This window comes from Macaca nemestrina, chromosome 15 (assembly GCF_043159975.1).
Source record: "Macaca nemestrina isolate mMacNem1 chromosome 15, mMacNem.hap1, whole genome shotgun sequence".
Taxonomy (NCBI): Eukaryota; Metazoa; Chordata; class Mammalia; order Primates; family Cercopithecidae; genus Macaca; species Macaca nemestrina.
In genome coordinates this window covers 60,105,127-60,127,489 of record NC_092139.1, presented here as the reverse complement: position 1 = coordinate 60,127,489, position 22,363 = coordinate 60,105,127, and the positions used below count along the sequence as shown (strand labels likewise).

At 40.6% G+C, this 22,363-nt stretch overlaps 1 protein-coding gene across 1 annotated transcript in view; it reads left to right on the top strand.

Annotated features, from left to right (window-relative positions):
• Positions 1-13,731: 13,731 nt before the first annotated feature.
• Positions 13,732-22,363, top strand: part of LOC139358359 (protein sel-1 homolog 2-like) — a 49,930-nt gene continuing 41,298 nt past the window's right edge. The window contains exons 1-3 of the mRNA XM_071078909.1: positions 13,732-13,801; positions 15,821-15,861; positions 16,150-16,309. Coding sequence (XP_070935010.1) covers positions 13,732-13,801; positions 15,821-15,861; positions 16,150-16,309 — 271 coding nt within the window. The remainder of the gene's footprint in view (positions 13,802-15,820; positions 15,862-16,149; positions 16,310-22,363) is intronic.

Sequence of the window (22,363 nt, the reverse complement as noted above, 5' to 3'; positions counted from 1 at the left end):
GGCAGTTGGAGCTCCCCAGAGGTCTAGCTAAAGGTCCCCCGCAGAAAGGGCCATCCTCCAAGGCTCCAGTTGCATGACCACTTGGAGTTTGATGGCCTGAAGGTGAGAAGAGACAAACCAGGTTATTAGAAAACACATATCAAAAAGAGAAAAAAGATAAGGACACATCAAAAATCCCAAGGCCTTTTACCAGTTTGCACAGGGAGAGGGAGGCCAAAAGCCTGACTGGTAAAAAAAAACTTTTACCCTTTTGCCAGCATATCAAGCTTCTGGGTTCCCTTCCCCTGAGCCCAGTCTTAAGCCAACCAGTCTAAGTTTTGGGAAATTAACTTTTCCCACTTTGGAGGATGCATCTGACAGGAGTGTCCTGAGTACAGAGACACAATTACCTATCAGTGAAAAGAGGACAGAGGAGGAATAAAGGAAAAAAGAAGGCTTTCACTGCAAGCCTCCCAGGTTGAAGTGATTCTCCTGCCTCAGCCTCCCAAGTAGTTGGGACTACAGGCACACGCCACCACACCCAGCTAATTTTTGTATTTTTAATAGAGATGGGGTTTCGCTATGTTGGACAGGAAGGTCTCGATCTCTTGACCTCGTGATCTGCCCATTCGGCCTCCCAAAGAGCTGGGATTACAGGTGTGAGGCACTGCACCCAGCCAATAAGGCTTTTTTAAAAAGGGAGTCCCAGGGGTTCAGGATGCATTCAAAAGGGATATAGACTGAAGATGAATGGCTACCCATCTAGAAAGAGTTTCTTTATAAGTACTTTATTCTTTTTTAGGTATTTTAAATGGAATTGTTTTCTCAATTTCCTTATTGACTTCTTCATTTGTAGTATATAGAAACACAACTATTTTGTATTGATTTTGTATTCTGCAACTTTTGTTTAAACTTTGTTTATATGTAGCAGTTTTTTTGTGTAGAATCTCTGGCGATTTCTACATATGAGATTATATCTTCTGTGAACAGATAATTTTACTTCTTCTTTTCCAATTTGGATAACTTTTATTTTTTTCTAACTTTTCCCTAGATAAATTTATTTCCTAATTGCTCTGGCTAGGACTTTCAGTACTATGTTGAATGAAAGCAGTAACACTGGGTATCTTTGCTTTGTTCCTGATCTCAAAGGAAAAGCTTTCAGTCTTTAACCATTGAATATGATATTAACTTTAACCATTGAGTATGATATTAACCATTGAGTATGTAACACTTCATAGAGGGTCTTTATTTATTATATTAAGGTATTTACTTCTATTCTTTGTTTTTGAATGCTTTTTATCACAAAAGCATGTCAAATTTTGTCAAATTCTTTTCCTAAATCAATTGAGATAATAATGTGCTTTTTTTCTCTTTCATTTTGTTAATGTGACATATTACATAATTTCCCTGTGTTGAACCATCCTTGCATATCAGAAAAAAATCCCACTTGGTCATGGTATATAATTTTTTAATATGCATTTAATTTATATGGTATATAAATTTTTAATATACAGTTTGCTAATATTTTGAAGATTTTTGCATCAATATTTATCAGCGATATTGGCTATAGTTTTCTTTCCTGGTAGTGTCCTTGTCTAGCTTTGGTATTGGGGTAATGCTGGCCTCATAGAATAAGTTTGAAAGTATTCCCTCCTCCGCAATTTTTTGGAAGAGTGTGAGGCAGAATTCAAAGTATTAAAAAACTTTTAGAAATGTAAACATATATCTATAAGTATATATTAAAATGTAAATAGTGTAATAATGTAAAATAATGTCAAATGTAAAAGAAAGAGAGAAAGAGAAGGAGAAACATACACACACACACTCCTAACATATTACAGAATACCCCAAGTAGAGATTGAGGAGATACATTGTTTTCATTAATATTCATGCAGAAAAACAGAATATCACACTAAATGGAATAAAGAACAGAATTAACCTAACATAAGGTCAGGTCAAGTTTTCACACCAACTGATTTAGAGCACCAAACTAATGAAAAAGCGTTCAGTGTTCAGTTTTTTGGATTTGGGAATTGCAGATAACATTGTGGGGCGCTGTGAAATCACTTCCTCATATAGATCTTCCGTTTAGTTACTCCCCTTGCACTCCATTTCATTTATTGGCAAAACCTTAACCCTGATGAAATGTAGTTCTCCATCTATTCAATTCCTACTTCTGGGTGGCTGAACATGGCTGGGAATAAAGAGAATCAGGCAACCAGTCTCATTTTAATTTCATGACCACAGACCAAGGAGGCCTTCAGTGTTTCCCAGCAAACATGAACATCTCCCTAGTCAAATTTATTATTCCACATCTCTAAGATTACTATTTCATGACTTCTCCCTTCCCAAAATTCCAACACATCTCAGCTGATGACCTTCCTGGGTTTTGTTTGTTCTCGTTTCAGAAAGCCACCCTCATAATGCATTTAGCAAAATGCTTTGTATTTTTCACACTGAAAAAAAAGGAAACAGTTTGAAGAGCAATTCTATAACCACCCATCAACAACTCTATCAACCTACCAGCAGCTATAACCTATACTGCCTCAACCCCAGACACAAACTACTTCAGGCACATGTCTACTAGGATGTGTAAAACAGATCTAAGACTTGACATGTTGACTACTGAACTCTTGATTTTTCTCAGCTCCAAACCTGTTCCTTTACTGATGTCTCCTTTGCCAGTAAATGGCTCCTTCATCCACCAGATGCTTAGAATAAAAATCTTAAGCTCACCCTCTGCTTCTTTTTCTCATACACAATATCCCAGTTATCTTGGTCTTTAAAATATCCAGAATCCCATCCCTTTTAACTACTACACCAGCTCACCCGTCTGGACTCTGTGGTAGCCACCTCCCTGACCTCCTGCAGTCTTGCTCTATTGCAGCCTATTCACCTCATGGTATGTATTCCATTACACTTAAGACAAAATCTAAACTCTTCATCACATCCCACAGGGCCTTACATGACTAGCATTTGCTCTTTCTCTGAGCTCTGAGCATACTCCCATTACTCATCCTATTCCGGACACGTTGGCCTCCATGCTATCTCTGGAGTACCCAAGTCTCAGGGCCTTTGTACTGATAGTAACAGAAGACAGACAAATTCCTAGGCAGACAGGGACCGGTCCCCACTGAAACCCGACCTTCAAGCCAAAGAGAGGTTAAAGACTGAAAACCAAGCTGCCAATTCTGGATGGAATCCACACCTAGAATGAGAAGTTCTACCCCCATCTTACTCTTTCTCTCTCTCAATTGGTTCCTTCTGGACGATGCCTTTTAACCAATTGAATGGTGCTTTTTCCAAGCCATGGACAAATCAGCATGCACATCCCCATTCTAAGCCCATAAAAATTGGTGAATTTTTTTTTATCATCAATTTAAAATAGCACATCCCTCATTTTCTAACTCCTCTCCCAGACTACTGGGTCTTCATCTGCTTTCTTGTTGCATGTAATCATGTGTCTACAAACTTGCTATTACTTCACTCCCCATTTGACTCTCTCAAAGGAAACTGAACTCTTTACTTTTTTGTATTGTTCTCAGAGATACAAATATCTCTTGATTAGTCACTACAATTTAATAAGTGCTTGCTAAATATTTGTGAATGAATGAATGTCATTTAGCAATCCGTGTATCAAGGAATGAACAGAAACTATCAGTAGCTCTAGTAAAATTAAGAGAAAAGAAGTGCTGAAAGTAATGAAAAAAAAAAAAAAAGCCTGAGTTCTTTTGATAATCCATGTATTCCCTGTACCATGAAGAGTTGACATGGCTGTATGTTTAACTATAATTTTCTGCTCCTTGCATGTAAATACAGAATATAAATACAGACTCTAGAATGTATCAGTTGTTAATGTTCTCTGAATTTCAGAAAGCATTAGCAGTTAATATAAATCTTATTTTAGCACTGTATTATTAATATCACTCATGTCACTTTTTTCCTTTTTATTTGCTACTTTAACATTTCCCTGTATTTCACAATTTACCCTTAGGAAGCTGTCTATTATTCTTGTTTGGTGACATTAGAAGGTGGATGTGCAAATACACAATAAAATAATAAGCAATGGCTTTGCCAAGGGGCAGAAATATTTTTACTGATAATTTGCTGAAGTAACTGAATGAGTTACTTCTTCTCTATAAGGGATAATTATTCTTTTCACTTGGGGGTGGTTATTGCATCTAACATATTTGCTTTGTTTCAAAAAATTTTAGATGTGTTAGGAAAATGTATGCTGATTGTTTTATATTCTTTTTTTTTTTTTTTTCTTTTTTCTTTCTTTTTTTGAGACGGAGTCTCCCTCTGTCGCCCAGGCTGGAGTGCAGTGGCCGGATCTCAGCTCACTGCAAGCTCCGCCTCCCGGGTTTACGCCATTCTCCTGCCTCAGCCTCCCGAGTAGCTGGGACTACAGGCCCACCACCACGCCCAGCTAGTTTTTTTGTATTTTTTTAGTAGAGACGGTTTCACCATGTTATCCAGGATGGTCTCGATCCGCCCATCTCGGCCTCCCAAAGTGCTAGGATTACAGGCTTGAGCCACCGCGCCCGGCCTTGTTTTATATTCTTAATTGAAAAGCCTAGGAAAAAAATAAAAGACATCAAGTCCATTAACAAAAACAGCTTTGCTTCAATGTAAACATCTCATAAATAAAATCTTTTTTTTTTTTTTTTGAAATGGAGTCTTGCTCTGTCGCCCAGGTTGGAGTGCAGTGGCACGATCTCGGCTCACTGCGAGCTCCACCTCCCACGTTCATGCCATTCTCCTGCCTCAGCCTCCCCAGCATTTGGGACTACAGGAGCCCACCACCACGCCCAGCTAATTTTTTTGTATTTTTAGTAGAGACAGGGTTTCACCATGTTAGCCAGGATAGTCTTGATCTCCTGACCTCGTGATCCACCTTCCTCGGCCTCCCAAAGTGCTAGGATTACAGGCGTGAGCCACCGTGCCTGGTCCTCATAAATAAAGTCTTATTTTAAGGGAGGAAAAACTATAAAAACAGTTAATTTTAAAGTTTAAAATTGCCAGCCCCCATTTTTTTCAAACGTACATGCATTTATTTAAGACCTAGAAAGCTAATAATCTGACATATTTTCAATTTCTGATGGGAAACCATAATTAAAACATCTGCTTCTATGTGAGTCTTTGCTATATGTACACATACCTTCACTGTATTATGACTGATGTTAAATTTTTGTATTATTTAATGTTGGACTTCAATTTCACTCTCATGTGCTAATAACCTTCTTCCACTATTACCTAGGGCAGGGGTTCTTAAACTTTAGCATACAACAAAATCACCTGGAGGACTTGTTAAATCACAGATTGCTGGACTTCAATCCCAGAGTTTCTGGTTCTGTAGACCTCAGGTGGAGCAGATAATTTGCACGTCTCACAGATTTCAGGGACCATACTTTAAGAACCAATGACCTAGGAAAACCTAGTTTTCTTATAGAAAATCTCATTTTCTTTGGTTTGCACTTCCTCTTGGCTTTCTTCATAACCTAGCTTTTTTCTTACGATATCTGGGGCACTAGTGTTCATACTCTTTGGAAATATAGTGGTTTAAACATAGTATATGGAATCTGCATCTATATATAGCAGGAAAAGTAGAAATTCATTTCTCTCTTTTGTCAAACCAATGGCAGCATCTTGTGTTTTCTGCCACATTATGTCTCGATAGCACCTCGTTCATCTACCTAGACAAAGACCGCTGGTGAGAAGGTGACCAGCTAGTCTTGGTTTGCTACTGTTATTGTCCTCACTGATGCCTTCTATAAGCTCTTACTTTTCATTTCCTCTTTTTCCCAAGAGCTTTATCAGCAGAATGTAATGTATTACACAGTGCCAAGGAACAGTGACTATTTTGGGGGATATGAGCCAGGAAACAAAAAGGGACATAGATCGTTAAGGAAAACAAGAAATGCTTTTGATTGTTGAGCCCTAGGGAAAGTAAGTCACTGGCAAGTAAAGAATTCTCACTTTCCAGTTCTTTTACTTCCCACCTTTCTATCATTTGTGAGGGATGATGCTCACTTCCCATTCCGTATCAAACATGACTCGCTCTTTACTCTTAGACGAATACATTTAATGTTTCATATATAGGCACCCGATTTGAAGATATTACCACATATACAGGTTTGCATGCAAGGGGTTGGGGAGAGACTTTGATTCTCTCCAAAAATCTCCTCTGTCCCCAGTTTTCTCCATCCCTATAACTGGAATCTCCAAATCACTCGGCTGGTCTCGCTCCAAAACAAGAAGTTATCTTTGACCCTGTCCTTTCTCTTACCCCTGTGTTCAGTCCATCTCCATTTCTACTTGCACCACTTCTGTAACTGGGCCACTCATCACTTGAAAGACAAAAACTCAGGAAAAGAGCTTTGATGGAAGAAAAGTTAGCCTTATTCAAGAAGCCAGACACCTGGGGAGGGCAGTGAATTTGCATTCAAAGACCACCCTTACAAATTGCCCCCTAGATCAGAGGTTTTTAAGAGTAATGAAGGGAAGTGATAGCAAAACATTCTTGTGAAATGTGCACAATCTCAGGCAGGCAGTTAATCATTACTTTCTGCGTTAACGCCTGTGACCTTCTGCAGGGGCCGTCAACCTGTTCTTATGAGGCCGGTTAGCTCATTCCCAGAGTTGTTGGTCTGTGTCTTTTATTTCTGTTGAAGGTCCTGTTTTCCCAAGGCTGTTTTAGTGAATAATCTCCAGACTCAAGCAAAACGATAATTATATTCAAGCAAGCAAGCTAGCTTTTCTCTAACACGGAGTCAATACTGTTAAACTTCTAAAACATACCCTAAATCTGCCCATATAATTTATCTCCATTGCTTCTGCACTCAGCTGAGTCACACTATCCTTCACCAAGTTGACTGCAACTGTCTCCAATCTGTTCTTCCTGCTCCAACTCTTTTTCTTTTTGAGATGGAGTCTCGCTCTGTCACCCAGGCTGGAGTGCAGTGGTGAGATCTTGGCTCACTGCAACCTCTGCCTCCCGGGTTCAAGCGATTCCCTGCCTCAGCCTCCTGAGTAGCTGGGATTACAGGTGCCTGCCACCACGCGTGACTCATTTTTGTATTTTTTAGTAGAGATGGGATTTTGCTATGTTGGCCAGGCTATGAGGTCAGGAGGTCTTGAACTCCTGACCTCAGGTGATTTGCCCACTTCGGCCCCCCAAAGTGCTGGGATTACAGGCATGAGCCACCATGCCTGGCCCCTGCTCCCACTCATGATGCTGTATAATCTGTTCCTCACATGTCAGCCAGGATAGTTTTTTCTTCTAAAACATCCATCAGAGCTTGTCACCTAGGACCGCAATGTCTTCCTCTTGTCCTTCAGATAAAATGCCACCTCCTTATCATGTCCCTGTATGATATCACTCCCTACTTCTCTCTGTGTCTTTCTCTTTGATAATTATCTCCTTGGCTCACTCCTTCAGGCACTTGGGACTTATTTCCATTCCTGGAACATACAAGTTTGTTCCCACTTTAGGGCGTTGGTACTTGCTGTCCTTTCTGCCTGGAATGCTCTGCCTTCATATCTTTGCAGAACTGCTTTTTTGTCATTAAATTCTTGGCTCCAAAGTCACCTCTTCTGTAAGGCTTTTCTTGGGCACCCAATCAAAATTATGCACCAACCCTTCTTCACCCCATATTTCACTTTGTTACATTTTCTTGCTTTATTCTTTTCATAGCATGTATGGATATCTGATACTAACTTGTTCGTTTATTTGTTTACTGGTTGTTGCATTTCTTACAGACAAATGGAAGCTCCATATGATCAGAAAATGCTTCTGTCTTATGTGTCACTGTATCTTCAATTCCTAGTGAATGCCTAGCATAAATGTACTGAATGAGTGAATCGGTGCTTTTTGTATAACTCTTAAAGAATAGGGCTGTTGGCTGGGCGCAGTGGCTCATGCCTGTAATCCCAGCACTTTGGGAGGCCGAAGCAGGTGGATCACCTGAGGCCAGGAGTTTGGGACCAGCCTGGCCAACATGGCGAAACCCCATCTCTACTAAAAATACAAAAATTAGCCGGGCATGGTGGCACATGACTGTAATCCCAGCTACTTGGGAGGCTGAGGCATGAGAATTGCTTGAACTTGGGAGGTGGAGGTTGCAGTGAGCTGAGACCATGCCATTGTACTCCAGCCTGGGCAACAAGAACAAAACTCCGTCTCAAAAAAAAAAAAAAAAAAAAAAAGAATAAGGGTGTTTCATTACATGACTATTTTAGACCTGTTGCCTCTCAAAAAACTATTTGAGGAGTCTATTAAAATAGTCCCATTAGCATCAGTCACGTTGCTGCTATTGAAATTCTATTAAAGAATAAGTATAGGATTTGGGGGCTGAAATATTTAGCATCAAATACAGCCTAGGCAGCCACAGGGTCCTAGGATATGCTAAAATTGCTGTTCAGTGTCTTGGAAAGATATTAGTTCAGAAAATATATGACATATAAGTATTTTCTACTAATAAAACATTTTTAAGATATTCTGCTTAAGAGATTAAAAAACACTATATTTTGGCCAGGTGTGGTGGCTCTTGCCTGTAATCCCAGTGCTTTGGGAGGCCAAGGCAGGTGGATCATGAGGTCAGGGGTTCAAGACCAGCCTGGCCAACATGGTGAAACCCCATCTCTACTAAAGATACAAAAAATTAGCCAGGCACAGTGGCACGGGCTTGTAATCCCAGCTACTCAGGAGGCTGAGACCGGAAAATCGCTTGAACCCAGGAGGTGGAGGTTGCAGTGAGCTGAGGTTGCACCCCCACCGCACTCTAGCCTGGGCAACAGGACCAGACTCCATCTCGAAAAAAAAAAAAGAAGAGAAAACCCACTACATTTCAATAAAACAAATGATGTTTACTGATTTCCAAGGCTCAGAACACCTGCATTTACTGACAAACAGAGCAAATTAAACAGCCAGAGGACCCAGATTCTAGTATTTTAGAATCCGAAACAGAAAAACAGAAAAATGTATTTAAACCCAAAAACATATATAGTTAATATAATAATAACAGTTAATGTTTATTGACTGCTTGCAGTGTCCAAGGCTCTTCACATGTATTAACTCATTTAATCCTCAAAACAACCCAATGAGATAGGCAGTGTATTACCCCTATTTTATAGAGGAGTAAACTGAGTCACAGAGAGGTTAATTAATGCTCACCGTTAGACACAGCTAATAAGTGGTAAACACAAAATACGATGTGAGCAATGCCAATTAAATTCTTACAATCTATAGCATTTATTTTGGGGTGTGAGCAACTGGAATGGATGATTGTGAATAAGATATCTGTTTATATGTTAACATGTACTCAAAGTTTCTTGTGTTTAAAAAGTTAAATTGTTTGTTGTTTTGAGAATAAAACTAATTTTCATCCAAACAAACAATGTAAAAACTCTTAAGTCAAAGTCTAGCCTTAGCAGACTGACAGACTCTTTTAAACTAGAAGCTATAAAAAGGTTTTCTGGGCCGGGCACAGGGACTCACACCTGTAATCCCAGCACTTTGGGAGGCCGAGGTGGGCAGAGCACAAGGTCAGGGGTTTGAGACGAGCCTGACCAACATGGTGAAACCCCATCTCTACTAAAAATACAAAAATTAGCTGGGCGTGGTGGTGTGCACCTGTAATCCCAGCTACTCAGGAGGCTGAGGCAAGAGAATCGCTTGAACCCAGGAGGCGGAGGTTGCAGTGAGCTGAAATTGCACCACTACTCTCCAGCCTGGGCGACAGAGCAAAACTCTGTCTCAAAAAAAAAAAAAAAAAAAAAAAAAAAAAAAAGAAAAGAAAAAGAAAAAAGAAAAAAGGTTTTCTGCCTCCCAGCACTGTTTTTGTTTGTGGGTTTGTTTGCTTTTGCCTTCAAGCATAGTACCATAGGACTGGATCCTGCTTTGGAAGTGTCTCTAGGAACAAAAAGCAGACATTAGCCACAAATAAATTACAATTAAACGTGTAGCAAGATAAATTCAAACTTTCTTCGCTCGAAATCTTCTGTCCTTTTTAGTTTCTCTTGTGAAACACCTTTCTGCCTTTAAGGAAACAAGACGGTTCCCCAAAACAAAGAAACTCACCTATTCATTAAGCTTCCCTTGACTCAAGGCAGCCTATTTTACATGAGAAATATACCAAAATGTTTACAAAGTATCTATAAATAATTGACTAGATAAAACATGAAATATGTGATGTATTAGGAGGTCAGCTTTAGAGAACGCAGAGCAGTGAGCTACTGTGTTGCAGATTTGCTCCTTAGTTCAGCTAAAACCCAGGTTCTTGTTACTGGACCAGGAAAAGTCAGGCACATGGACACATAGAAGGGTGAGTAGAGCAGGGTTTTATTGGGCAAAAAGGAAAAAATAAACTCAGCAATGCCAGATGGAGTTTCTGGTAACCAGAAACTCACCACCTCCCAGATTGATTCCTGGGTCACCACATGAGCTGAAGAGAGCAGGCTCCTACACTTTGTAAGGCACGAATTCCTCCTGGCTCCACCCACTTCCCCCAGCGTGCACGTGGAGCTCCAGGCGCTCATCTGCACGAAAGCATCTGATGTAAACACCTGGGCGGGTTGGAGATTCTCTGAGGACCCCTTTTTTACTTGCCTAGGCATTTGGCTGTCTTACTACTACTAACCAAGAAGAAAGGAAACTACAGATTCAGAGGGAGGGCCATCACGGTGGGTCACAGTGATACTGATGAGTCTTGGGGAAAAAGATTCGTAGTTGGGCCTTGAACCAGAAGTAATATTGGAGATAACAGGAAAGAAGAGACAATGAAAACTCTTTAAGTAAGAAAACAAGGAAGTAGGAAAGAATCTATCTGTGAAACAGTGAGTAGAAGAGTTTGGCTGTCACCAATGTTTGTGTAAGTGTGGTAGTAGTAACAAAACAAGCTCACTGTGACATTTTTAGGTCAGACTGTGAAGAATCTTAGATTTTGTGCAAAGTGGTTTGATTTTATCCTGTTGTGCCTGAGAACTGAAGACTTGAGTTGGGCAGTGATATGTTCAAAGGGATGCTCGAGAAAAACTTATCCAGTGTGAACCTGTAAACACCCAATGGGTTCATCTTGCTTTCTGCCCAGATAGATGTATCAAGACAGGGGAACTGCAATAGAAAAAGGGTTTAATACACATAGAGCTGGCTAAATGGGAAACCGGAGTTTTATTATCACTCAAATCAACCTCCCTGAAAATTCCAAGGCTAGGGATTTTCAAGGATAGTTTGATGCATAGGAGGGTAGGGAATGGGTGCTGCTGATTTGTTGGGGCTGTAATCATCTGGGTGTGGAAAACAGTCTTAATGTATTGAATCCAGTTCTGGATGGGGACCACAGAGGAGTCACTGGTACAGGTGGGCCTCAGAAGACATCTCAAAAGGCCAATCTTATGTTCTACAATAGTGACGTTATTTACAGGACTCATTGGGGTAGTTGTAAATCTTGTGACCTCTAGAATAGTGGCTGGTAATCATTGAACTATGCCTACATCTTAGCAGAATTTGGGTCCCTTTCATCCTCCTAACCTGGCGGCCTTTCATTGGTTTTACAAAGGTGGTTTAGTTTTTGGGAAGGGCTATTATCATTTCTCCCAAAGTTAGCTTGGCTCACACCCAGGAATGACCAAAGGCAGTTTGGAGGTTAAAGGTAAGATGGAGTTGGTTAGGTCAGATCCCTTTCACTGTCATAATTTTCTCCCTGTCATAATTTTGGCAAAGGCTATTTCAGATCTTCAAGATACAGGGAAGTGAAGAGGCAGAAGGGCAAGTGAAGATGTAAGAGACTATCTAAACACAGCTTCTTTTTCTGATGAAGAGCTATAGCTAGTCTATAGATGAGGCCAGGAGAGTTTTACAAACATGCTTTTATTGCATTTCCTGTTTAAAAACTAAAATGCACATGATAAGCTCTTCAACAGAAAATCTTGTCAGGAATGTTTCTGGAATATCTCCAGAAACCAACCACAACCACTATCACCATTTCCCCCTCTACCATCTTGTTTCTTCACTGTCACCATCAATTCTCAAGTGGCTTATTTCAATTGATCTCTTTTCCCCACTCCATCTCTACCATACCATATTCTCCACAAACGAGCCAGAATGATACTTCTGAAATTTAAGTCAGTCAATATCACTCCTCTGCTCAGAACCCTCCACGGGGCTCCCGTTCACACAGAACACGACTCCCAATCCTGAGCTTGGCCTCAGCGCTGCCTCTCTGCCTCATTATTCTCCCCTCTCCCCACCCCACTCACTCTGCTCCAGTTACCCTGTCTTCCTTGCACACCTATGTGTTCCTGCTTCAGCGCCTTTGCATTTGCCATTCCCTCTGTCACAACTCCCTTCCTGAGGTTTATTTGCCTGGCTAACTCCCTCCCTTCCCACAGGGGTCTACTCAAATGTAATCATAGAACTTTTCCCTGACCACCCTGTATCAAATAACACTAACTTTTATCAGTTCTTTCCCCTTTCCCTTTTTAAAAACACCTCCTTTTATCAGTTGACTATTTTCTTCCCTGGCAGAAAATCAGCTGCAAGAGGGCAGAGACTTTGTTTAGTTGTTTGTTTGTGACTGTATCCCTAGTTCTGAGAGCAGGGACTGAGAGTGATGCTCCAAAAATGCTTGTTATTAAATTATTTAATCTCTGGATGCCTTGGAGAGTCAGAGAAAGCCTCTCTGTCTTCCAAGGCTCCCTAACACTTGGTCTCTCTGACAATGTTCTGCTGTTGTTCTGGATGAGGGAGAAACCCAAAGTCGAGAAACACTGGCCTCTGTAAAGAAGCCAGTAGAAACATCAGACAATCACAGGCATTTGCCAAACTTGTACTGCCTCCTCAACTTAGATGCTAGTTATTGTTGAACGGAAAAGTTGAAGTTAAATGGCAATAACATACAATTCCGCTATACCAGAGAGTGCAGGATGCTCATCAAAGTCCATGTTCTCTTCTTGCAGATACCTAAATAGATTATGTTTCTCAGCCCTCTTGCAGGTAGGTGGGGCTAACAGAAAGTGGCTGAAAGCAGGAAATGCAAATCAAAACCACAATGTGATACCACCTTACTCCTGCAAGAATGGCCATAATCAAAAAAATCAAAAAATAATGGATGTTGGCATGGATGTGGTGAAAAGGGAACACTTCTACACTGCTGTGGGAATGTAAACTAGAACAACCACTGTGGAAAACAGTGTGAAGATTCCTTAAAGAACTAAAAGTAGAACTACCATTTGATCCAGCAATCCCACTACTGGGTATCTACCCAGAGGAAAAGATATCATTATACAAAAAAGATGCTTGCACACAGGTTTATAGCAGCACAATTCACAATTGCAAAAATATAGAACCAGCCCAAATGCCCATCAATCAACGAGCAGATAAACTGTGATATATATACATATATATGTATATACATTACATATATACATGTATACATGCATACATATATGTATCTATACATATATATACATAGATGTGTACACATAACATATATACACATATGTATATATACATACAACATATATACATATGTGTATATACATATAACATATATACATATATGTTATATATATGGAATACTACTCTTTCTCTCTCTCTATATATATATAGAATACTACTCAGTCATAAAAAGGAATGAGTTAACAGCATTCAAAGCAACTTGGATGGGACTGGATAATTTTATTATAAGCGAAGTAACTCAGGAATGGAAAACCAAACATTGGATATTGTCACTCATAAGTGGGAGCTAAGCTATGAGGATGCAAAGCCATAAGAATGATACAATGGACTTTGGGGGAATTGGTGGGAAAGGGTGGGAAGAGGGTAAGGAATAAAAGGCTACAAATGGGGTTCCGTGTATACTACTTGGGTAATGTGTGCACCAAAATCTCACAAATCACCACTGAAGAACTCGTGTAACCAGATACCACCTGTTCCCCCAAAACCTGCAGAAATTTAAACAAACAAACAAATAAACCAAAAAAACCTTATGTTTACTGAGCTATTATGTACTTACTAAACATCTAATAAATTTTAATTAAAATTTAAAAAAAGAAAGTGGCTAAAAGCACTATGTGCCCCTTCCAGGTCTGGCCTATTAAAGAAAGCAAAGCAAACCAAGAAAGCAAAGCAAGCCAAATGACACAAAGCAAAACAAAACAGAAACCTTTTCTCCACATAATCTTCCAGGCTCTTTCTCTTTCTATCTGCTAGATACTGATGCTCCAGGAGACCTTGGAATCCACATGTTGAAGCTGGCACAGTATCTATTTAATATCTGCTTGGGTCTCTGAATGACAGCATGGAGCATATTATTTAATTTAGCCATAGAAAGAATTGAAGTGCTGATATATGCTACAACATGGATCAACCTTGAAAACAAATCTAGGTGAAAGAAGCCAGTCACACAAAAAAATCACATACTATATGATTCTATTCATATCAATGTCCCACAATAGAGAAATCTATAAAGATAAAGCATAGATTAGTGGTTGCTTAGGGTTGGGGTAGGGAGGATGGGAGTACAGGGAAGGGAAGGAGATAGCTAAAGGATTTGTGGTTTTTTTCTTAAAGGTGATAAAAATGTTTTAAAACTGACCATGATAATGGTTGCACAAGTCTGTGAATATTCTAAACAACCATTGAATTGTACACTTTAAATGGGTTAATATATAATTTATAATATGTGAATTATATCTCATTAAAGCTGTTTTTATTTTTATTTTAGTTTTTGAGAGTCACTCTGTTGCCAGGCTGTAGTACAGTGGTGCGATCTCAGCTCCCTGTAACCTCTGCCTCCAGGGTTCAAGCGATTCTCCTGCCTCGCCTCCCGAGTAGTTGGGATTACAGGCACGCACCACCAGGCCTGGCTAATATTTTGTTTTTTTAGTAGCGACAGGGTTTCATGTTGGCCAGGCTGGTCTCGAACTCCTGACCTCAGGCAATCCAGACACCTCGGCCTCATACAATGCTGGGATTACAGGTGTGAGCCACCGTGCCTAGCCTAAAGTTGTTGTTAAAAAGTCCTTTACGTGGCTTCATGTCTCTGCTTGCTCTGTCCCCTGGGTCATTGCCCTGATGTCTTTGCTACCACCTCAAAGGATTTAAGCATGCCAGAAAAGAAAGTTTAAACTACACTGAAGAAAAGGAAAAAAAATCAAACAAAAAATCTTGATTCTTAGAAGTAGTAATTCACAAAGAAGGCCAGGTGCGGTGGCTCATGCCTGTATTCCCAGCACTTTGGGGGGCCGAGGAGGGCAGATCACCAGAGGTCAGAAGTTTGAGAACAACCTGGCCAACATGGTGAAACCCTGTTTCTACTAAAAATACAAAAATTAGCCAGGCATGGTGGCACGCGCCTGTAGTCTCAGTTACTCAGGAGGCTAAGGCAGGACAATCACTTGATCCCGGGAGGCGGAGGTTGCAGTGAGCTGAGATCGCGCCACTGCACTCCAGCGTGGGTGACAGAGTGAGACTCCGTCTCAAAAATAATAATAATGATAGTAATAATTGACAAAGGAAAAATTTTAATCTTTCAATATAATTTACCCTGAAAATTACGTAGGTAAATCATGAATATTTACTTTCATAAAGCTTTAATTTTCTCCCTTAATTCCTGCATTGTTTTCTACTACTCAGAAATAATCCCCTAAGCCTATTACCCTACTTAAAAAAGATTAATTGTAATTATATAACTTCTGAAAAGGACCTTTGGGAAATATTGTTTTAATATTTTGGGAAATATTGTTATTTTAAAGTCAATCAGAAGATTTTCTATACTTTCCACCCATTATAAATTTGTTGTAATGTGTAAGGCAATATTAACGTCTTCATTTTTTTTAGCTAACACAATTGACATTGCCATGACAACTTACCAGTGGAAGGTAAATTTTTAAAATTCTCCTACTATTTTATTTGTAACATTTAGCTTTTAATGCTTGGTTCTGCAGTTCGGATGACAATATAATAGGTTTAAAAGGTTTTTATTCATAAAACATGGATTTCTAAAGTGAAGTAAGCCATCTGTCAATTTGATTTGAAAAAAGCAAGAATTAGAGTAATTGCATTAAGCTTGTATTTTTGCCATGAATATATGAATTTTTCACTTTCCTTTGTTTCATTTGAAAAAACTCACACATGAACAAAATGAGCAACAGTCTTTTTCTTTGTAGGTATCAGCGAATGAAATCAAACAATATTTACCACACATATTGGAACAAAGAACATCAAGTAATGTAATCAATAAAAGAGAAAATCTCTTAGAAGAAAAGAAGAATCAATGTAAAATAAAAGGAATTCAAAATAAAGATATCTTGAGAAATAAGAATCATTGTAAGTAGAATATCTTTTCACATGTAAATTTAAAATGACTACATGCAATATAAAATCAAATTTTAGAGCTGCTTTCTGAGAAGTCTTAGGATATAGTCATAAATATTTATACACACAAAAGCATTAAATTCTGCAGGCTTCTACCTTTGTTTTATTTTATTTTATTTTATTTTTTTGAGACAGGGTCTCACTCTGTTATCCAGGCTGGAGTGCAGCTGCATGATCTTGGCTCGCTGCAACCTCCACACCTTGGGCTCAAGAAATACTCCTGTCGGGCCGCGCGAGGTGGCTCACACCTGTAATCCCAGCACTTCCGGAGGCTGGGGCAGGCGGATCATGAGGTCAGGAGATTGAGACCATCCTGGCTACCACGGTGAAACCCCATCTCTACTAAAAATACAAAAATTAGCCTGGCATGGTGGCAGGCGCCTGTAGTCCCAGCTACTTGGGAGGCTGAGGCAGGAGGATGGCGTGAACCTGGGTGGCAGAGCTTGCAGTGAGCCGAGATCTCGCCACTGCACTCCAGCCTGGGTGACAGAGACAGAGACTATGTCAAAAAAAAAAAAAAAAAAAAAAGAGAGAGAGAGAGACTCCTGTCTCAGCCTCCTGAGTAGCTGGGACTACAGGCACGTGCCACCATGCCCAACTAATTTTTTAAATTTTTAGTAGAGATGAGGGCTTGCTATGTTGCCCAGGCTGTTACCCAATATTTTAGATTCAGAATTTGAACTGACAACAATAAGGAAGGTTGATCATCAGAAAATGTGTTCTTCTGACACAAGTAAATACAGAAAAGTGATCACTGCTAATAAGAGCAATAGACAGAAATTGAGAACCATGGGTTATGAACCATGGGTTATGGAGGAGAAAGAGAATAGTTTTGGGGCTGGATGAACTCATTGATGTTAGTCTCTTGTTTCTGAGAGTCCGGCTTTGACAAGGATTTTCACGTTTTTAAATCTTAATATTTAAGTGTATTTTTTCCTCACATTTAGCTCCAAAAGACTGGTTCACTGCCCATTTGAAGAATTGGCTCTAGATATGACTTCGAAATGTTGACATGCTTAGCTAACTGAAGTTAGGGATTTGGCAGGAAACAAATGGCACATTTAAATTGAGTCATTTGAGAAGAGTTTAATAAAGAGACTATTTCTAAAGGCGTAGACAGGATATAGGGGAACCACAAAGTTCCCCCTGGGGCGAGTAGCAGGACTGGCATTACCCCCATGGCCCTGAAGTGCCACAGGGCAGTGGTGGCTACCAGAGGTATGTGGAGAAGGCTCTGTGACAGAACTATGGCCTCAAGTCAAGGACAAAGCCAGCCTGCAGAGACCCAGATTGAGGAGGCAAGGAAGAAACAGTCCCACCTCATTTCCTGCTTACCCTTCATACCTCCTGCTAGTGATGCTTTTCAACCAAATCTCTTCAGAAGCAGAAAGGAAAGGGAGTCCATTGATGCGATGTGGTCCTTATGGGTTAGAGTCCCATGGCACAGAACAAGATGGAGTGGGATCTAGAACGGCAATCAAAAGGCCGGGGTCATGGCCTATGCCTGTCATCCCAGCACTTCAGGGAGCTGAGGTGGGAGGATTGCCTAAGCTCAGGAGTTTGAGACCAGCCTGGCCAATATGGTGAAACCTTGTATCTACCAAAAATATAAAAATTAGCTGGGCATGGTGGCATGTGGCTGTAATCCCAGATACTTGGGAGGCTGAGGCAGGAAGATCACTTGAGGCCAGGAGGCGGAGGCTGCAGTGAGCTGAGATTGCGCCACAGCACTCTAGCCTGGGCGACAGAAGGAGACCCTGTCTCAAAAAAAAAAAAAAAAAAAAAAGACCAAAAAAGGCCGGGCACGGTGGCTTACGTCTATAATCCCAGCATTTTGGAAGGCCGAGGTGGGCGGATCACGAGGTCAGGAGATCGATACCATGTTGGCTAACACGGCGAAACCCCGTCTCTACTAAAAATACAAAAAACTAGCCGGGCGAGGTGGCGGGCGCCTGTAGTCCCAGCTACTCGGGAGGCTGAGACGGGAGAATGGCGCGAACCAGGGAGGCGGAGCTTGCAGTGAGCCGAGATCGCGCCACTGCACTCCAGCCTGGGCGACAGAGAGAGACTCCGTTCCCCTAAAAAAAAAAAAAAAGGCAAAGGCAATTAGAAGATATCCAACACACCTGGCTTTCCAGACCGGGGAGATTAGATGGCATGAACTAAAAGGATAAACAGCTTTTAGTGGCACACAGTGGAAGCATAGTTAGTAAAATAAAGTTTCAGACTCTTACAGTGAAAAGGAACGTTGCAGGTCCTCACCTAAAAGTACTAAGTCAGTGTAGAAGTCAGGGTTCAACCAGAAAACAAAACAAAACAAAAAACAGGAGGAGATGTCTATACTTAGGAATTTATTGTAAGAGATTGGCGTATGCGATTGTGGGGCTGGCGGGGCAAGTCCCATATGTAAAGAGCAGGCTATCAGGGAGAACAGGCTGGAACTCTTGGGCATGAGCTGAAGCTGCTCTCCACAGGCGGAATTTTTTTCTTCCTCAGAGAAGCCGCAGCTCCATTCTTACGTCTTTGCAACTGATGGATTCAGGCCAACCCAAATTATCTAGAATCATCTCCTTTTGATGGGTTTTAATCATAGCTACAAAACAGCATCACAGCAACAACCAGATTCCTGTTTGAATAACTAAGGATGATAGCCAAGCCAAACTGACACATGAAATTGACCAACACAACCAGGTGTCTCCTAATCCTTATGTGTTTGTCTACATTTTTGAATTTAAGTGTAATATTTTACATTTATGTATATTAAACTTCACTGTGCATAATTTACATTAACAGGCAGTTTATATTTATGTGGATTAAACTTCATTCTGGACCATTATTCCAGCCTATTGATTGCATTAACGAATTCATTAGTTATTCTCTCCTAGCTTTCTGTCATTCAAAATTTTGACAAGCATATCACTTCCAATCTTTTACACATGTTCTTGTTAGAGAAGTTAGCAAGATGGGCCAAATTTAGCACCTAGGGCCCACAATAATACACCATAAATCTTTAGAGTTTTATTGGTGACTGGGTATCTTATTAGTGGGTGGGCAAATGTAATTGTTTGGTCAGGAATATCTAACCAAATACAGATAAGATAAAAATCTGCATGTGATGCGGGTGAAAAAATTGTATTTATCAGAATGTCTTATACGGTGTGCATTGCCTTTGTATGGCAGTGTGCCAAGGGCCTGGTGTCATGTCTTAACAAGCATTCATGGCTGGTAAACACCCCCTCCTGCTCTCCCACCTCCCTGCAACACAGAAGCCTGGTGTCAGCTGATGCCAAGTCTTCAAGGATGGAAAGACATTGCCCTGCAGAACCAGGGAGAGGAATGTTGACATTTTGTTTTTGAAACAGCAGATATGAGGAGCAAGAAAGATGGTGATTGGCTGCACTAAATTGAAAAGTTAGTGAAACTTAAAAGTTGGGGGATTCCAACTGATACTTTTAAGTCAGCAATGTCTAAGATGATCATTAAAAATTGTTTTTGTTCCTGGGATAACTCATCTTCTCTTTCTGTGCTACGAAATCATAGATAAAATTCGTATTCCTCATAAATGTTTTGTAAGAGTAAATATCCTTTTGAGACAACTCAAGGAGATATTAAGTTTCACTGTGGGTCCATGAGACACAGCTTGGGAACAGTACTTATTTAACTAGGAGTTGACAAAGTAGACGAAGCTGTGGAAAAGCTACCTTCCCTGGAGGAGAGTTTGAACTTCATAAACTGCGGAATGAAACAAGAATATGGGTTGCACATGATTATCAGACTGTCTCAGAACCTTATTGAAGTCTATTCTTATTTAGTTCCCATTTAAACATTTTGTGCACAGGATATGTGTGAGATATAGGTATTCTATAAATGCTATTCCACAGACCTACCAGTCCTTCACAAAAGAGAAATGGGATTTAACTTATTCTCAAACATTCTTTCTAATTCTTAGTGATTATTCTTAATGGAATGCTCACAAAACACATATAATAATCTGTTCTAAAAATTAGAGATTAACATCATTATAGTTCCAGAATATAAATAAATTTCTCTACATTTTAAAAATGGAGAAAACTGGCCGGGCGCGGTGGCTCAAGCCTGTAATCCCAGCACTTTGGGAGGCCGAGGCGGGCGGATCACGAGGTCAGGAGATCGAGACCATACTGGCTAACACGGTGAAAACCCGTCTCTACTAAAAAAAATACAAAAAACTAGCCGGGCGAGGTGGCGGGCCCCTGTAGCCCCAGCTACTCGGGAGGCTGAGGCAGGAGAATGGCGTGAACTCGGGAGGCGGAGTTTGCAGTGAGCCGAGATCCGGCCACTGCACTCCAGCCTGGGCGGCAGAGCGAGACTCCGTCTCAAAAAAAAAAAAAAAATAGAGAAAACTATTTACCCATTCTTGGAATTTTGCCACTTATCTCTTTACCCAGAATTTCTCACATATAACAAATAGCATTTATACCCCCATAGCTTAAAGGCAAGATCTGTGCCTGGCACTGTATCTGTCGCATAGTTGGAATGAAGAAATATTTGCTGAATTACATTGAGTTGAATTCTTTTTGTAGAGAGCCAGGATGTAAACTAGATCTTCTGACTCCAAATTTAGCATTCTCTGTATGCTATATTAGAATATAGTGCTACATAAAAATAATAAGGCTTAACTTTTTTAGAGTACATTTGGATAGTATTTTATAGATGAACACGATGCTTTCCCATCCATTACCTTTTTTAAAATGGCATGTTCACTTTTCCTCAGGGTATTTTTTTTTTTTTTTTTTTTTGAGACGGAGTCTCACGCTGTTGCCCAGGCTGGAGTGCAGTGGCGCGATCTCGGCTCACTGCAAGCTCCGCCTCCCGGGTTCCCGCCATTCTCCTGCCTCAGCCTCCTGAGTAGCTGGGACTACAGGCGCCCGCCACCGTGCCCGGCTAATTTTTTGTATTTTTAGTAGAGACGGGGTTTCACTGTGGTCTCGATCTCCTGACCTTGTGATCCGCCCGCCTCGGCCTCCCAAAGTGCTGGGATTACAGGCTTGAGCCACCGCGCCCGGCCCTCCTCAGGGTATTTTAACACCATAACTTCAACAACTAATTCTTCCATATGAGTTAGAATGAAGTCTAAAAGAATAATTATTTGTATTAAACTGTTAGCAAGACAAATGAATAACCAATCATGCAGTAGGAACAGTGGAACCTATTCCTGCAGGCCACTGGGACACTACAGGTCATGTCCTTCCTGGCACCCCTTAGAATTAATCATCATTAATTTTGATGATCGTACCCAATAACCACTGTGCTCTAGGTTGAAGGGAGGTATCTTGGAACCTTGTCTTAAGTCAGTCTTGGCATTCCTTTCTGCTGCTTCTGGGGCCTATTACCAGCTAGGCTAAATTTAATATTTGCATTCCATTTTATTGATTATTTTTCGGTATATTTGGAATGGACACTGTGGAGTGCTGCTCTTCAGACACCCTTCAACAAGGAACTAGCTGCCCAATTGCTGGGAGTACAGTCCATAGACAGCCTTTGGCAGTCAGTCTCTGAAGGGACTGTTTTCAGGTACAGAGACTGCATAGCTGAGGTCATGCCTCCTTCCTGGGGCAGCTCACTTCCAATGGCCAATTGATACAGGAGTATGCAGGCAGGATCATCTAACCCTAACCTGAGACAACCCTTTAGCAGGCCATTTTAGCTCCACAGAGCTCCACCTGTGGGGTCAGCCAGGTGTTTCTCTTGCAGCCAAGTGAGCCTGCGTCACAGTTTCTCCCTCTGCCCAGTCCAACTTCTTCTTTAGATGTGGTTCTGAAGGTCACTTCTTAACAAAAACCCTGACTCCTATGGTCTGCTTATCAAGGAACCCAACCTGCTCACCATTTAATACCTTTCCTAGTATTTACTAAAAGTTTTTCTTTAAATCAGCCCACAGTTTTATGTATGTGAATTGATTTTAAAAGAAGACTTCTAAAGATCTCTCATTCTAGCAAAATGGTGGGTTGATCCAAAAGGAAAATC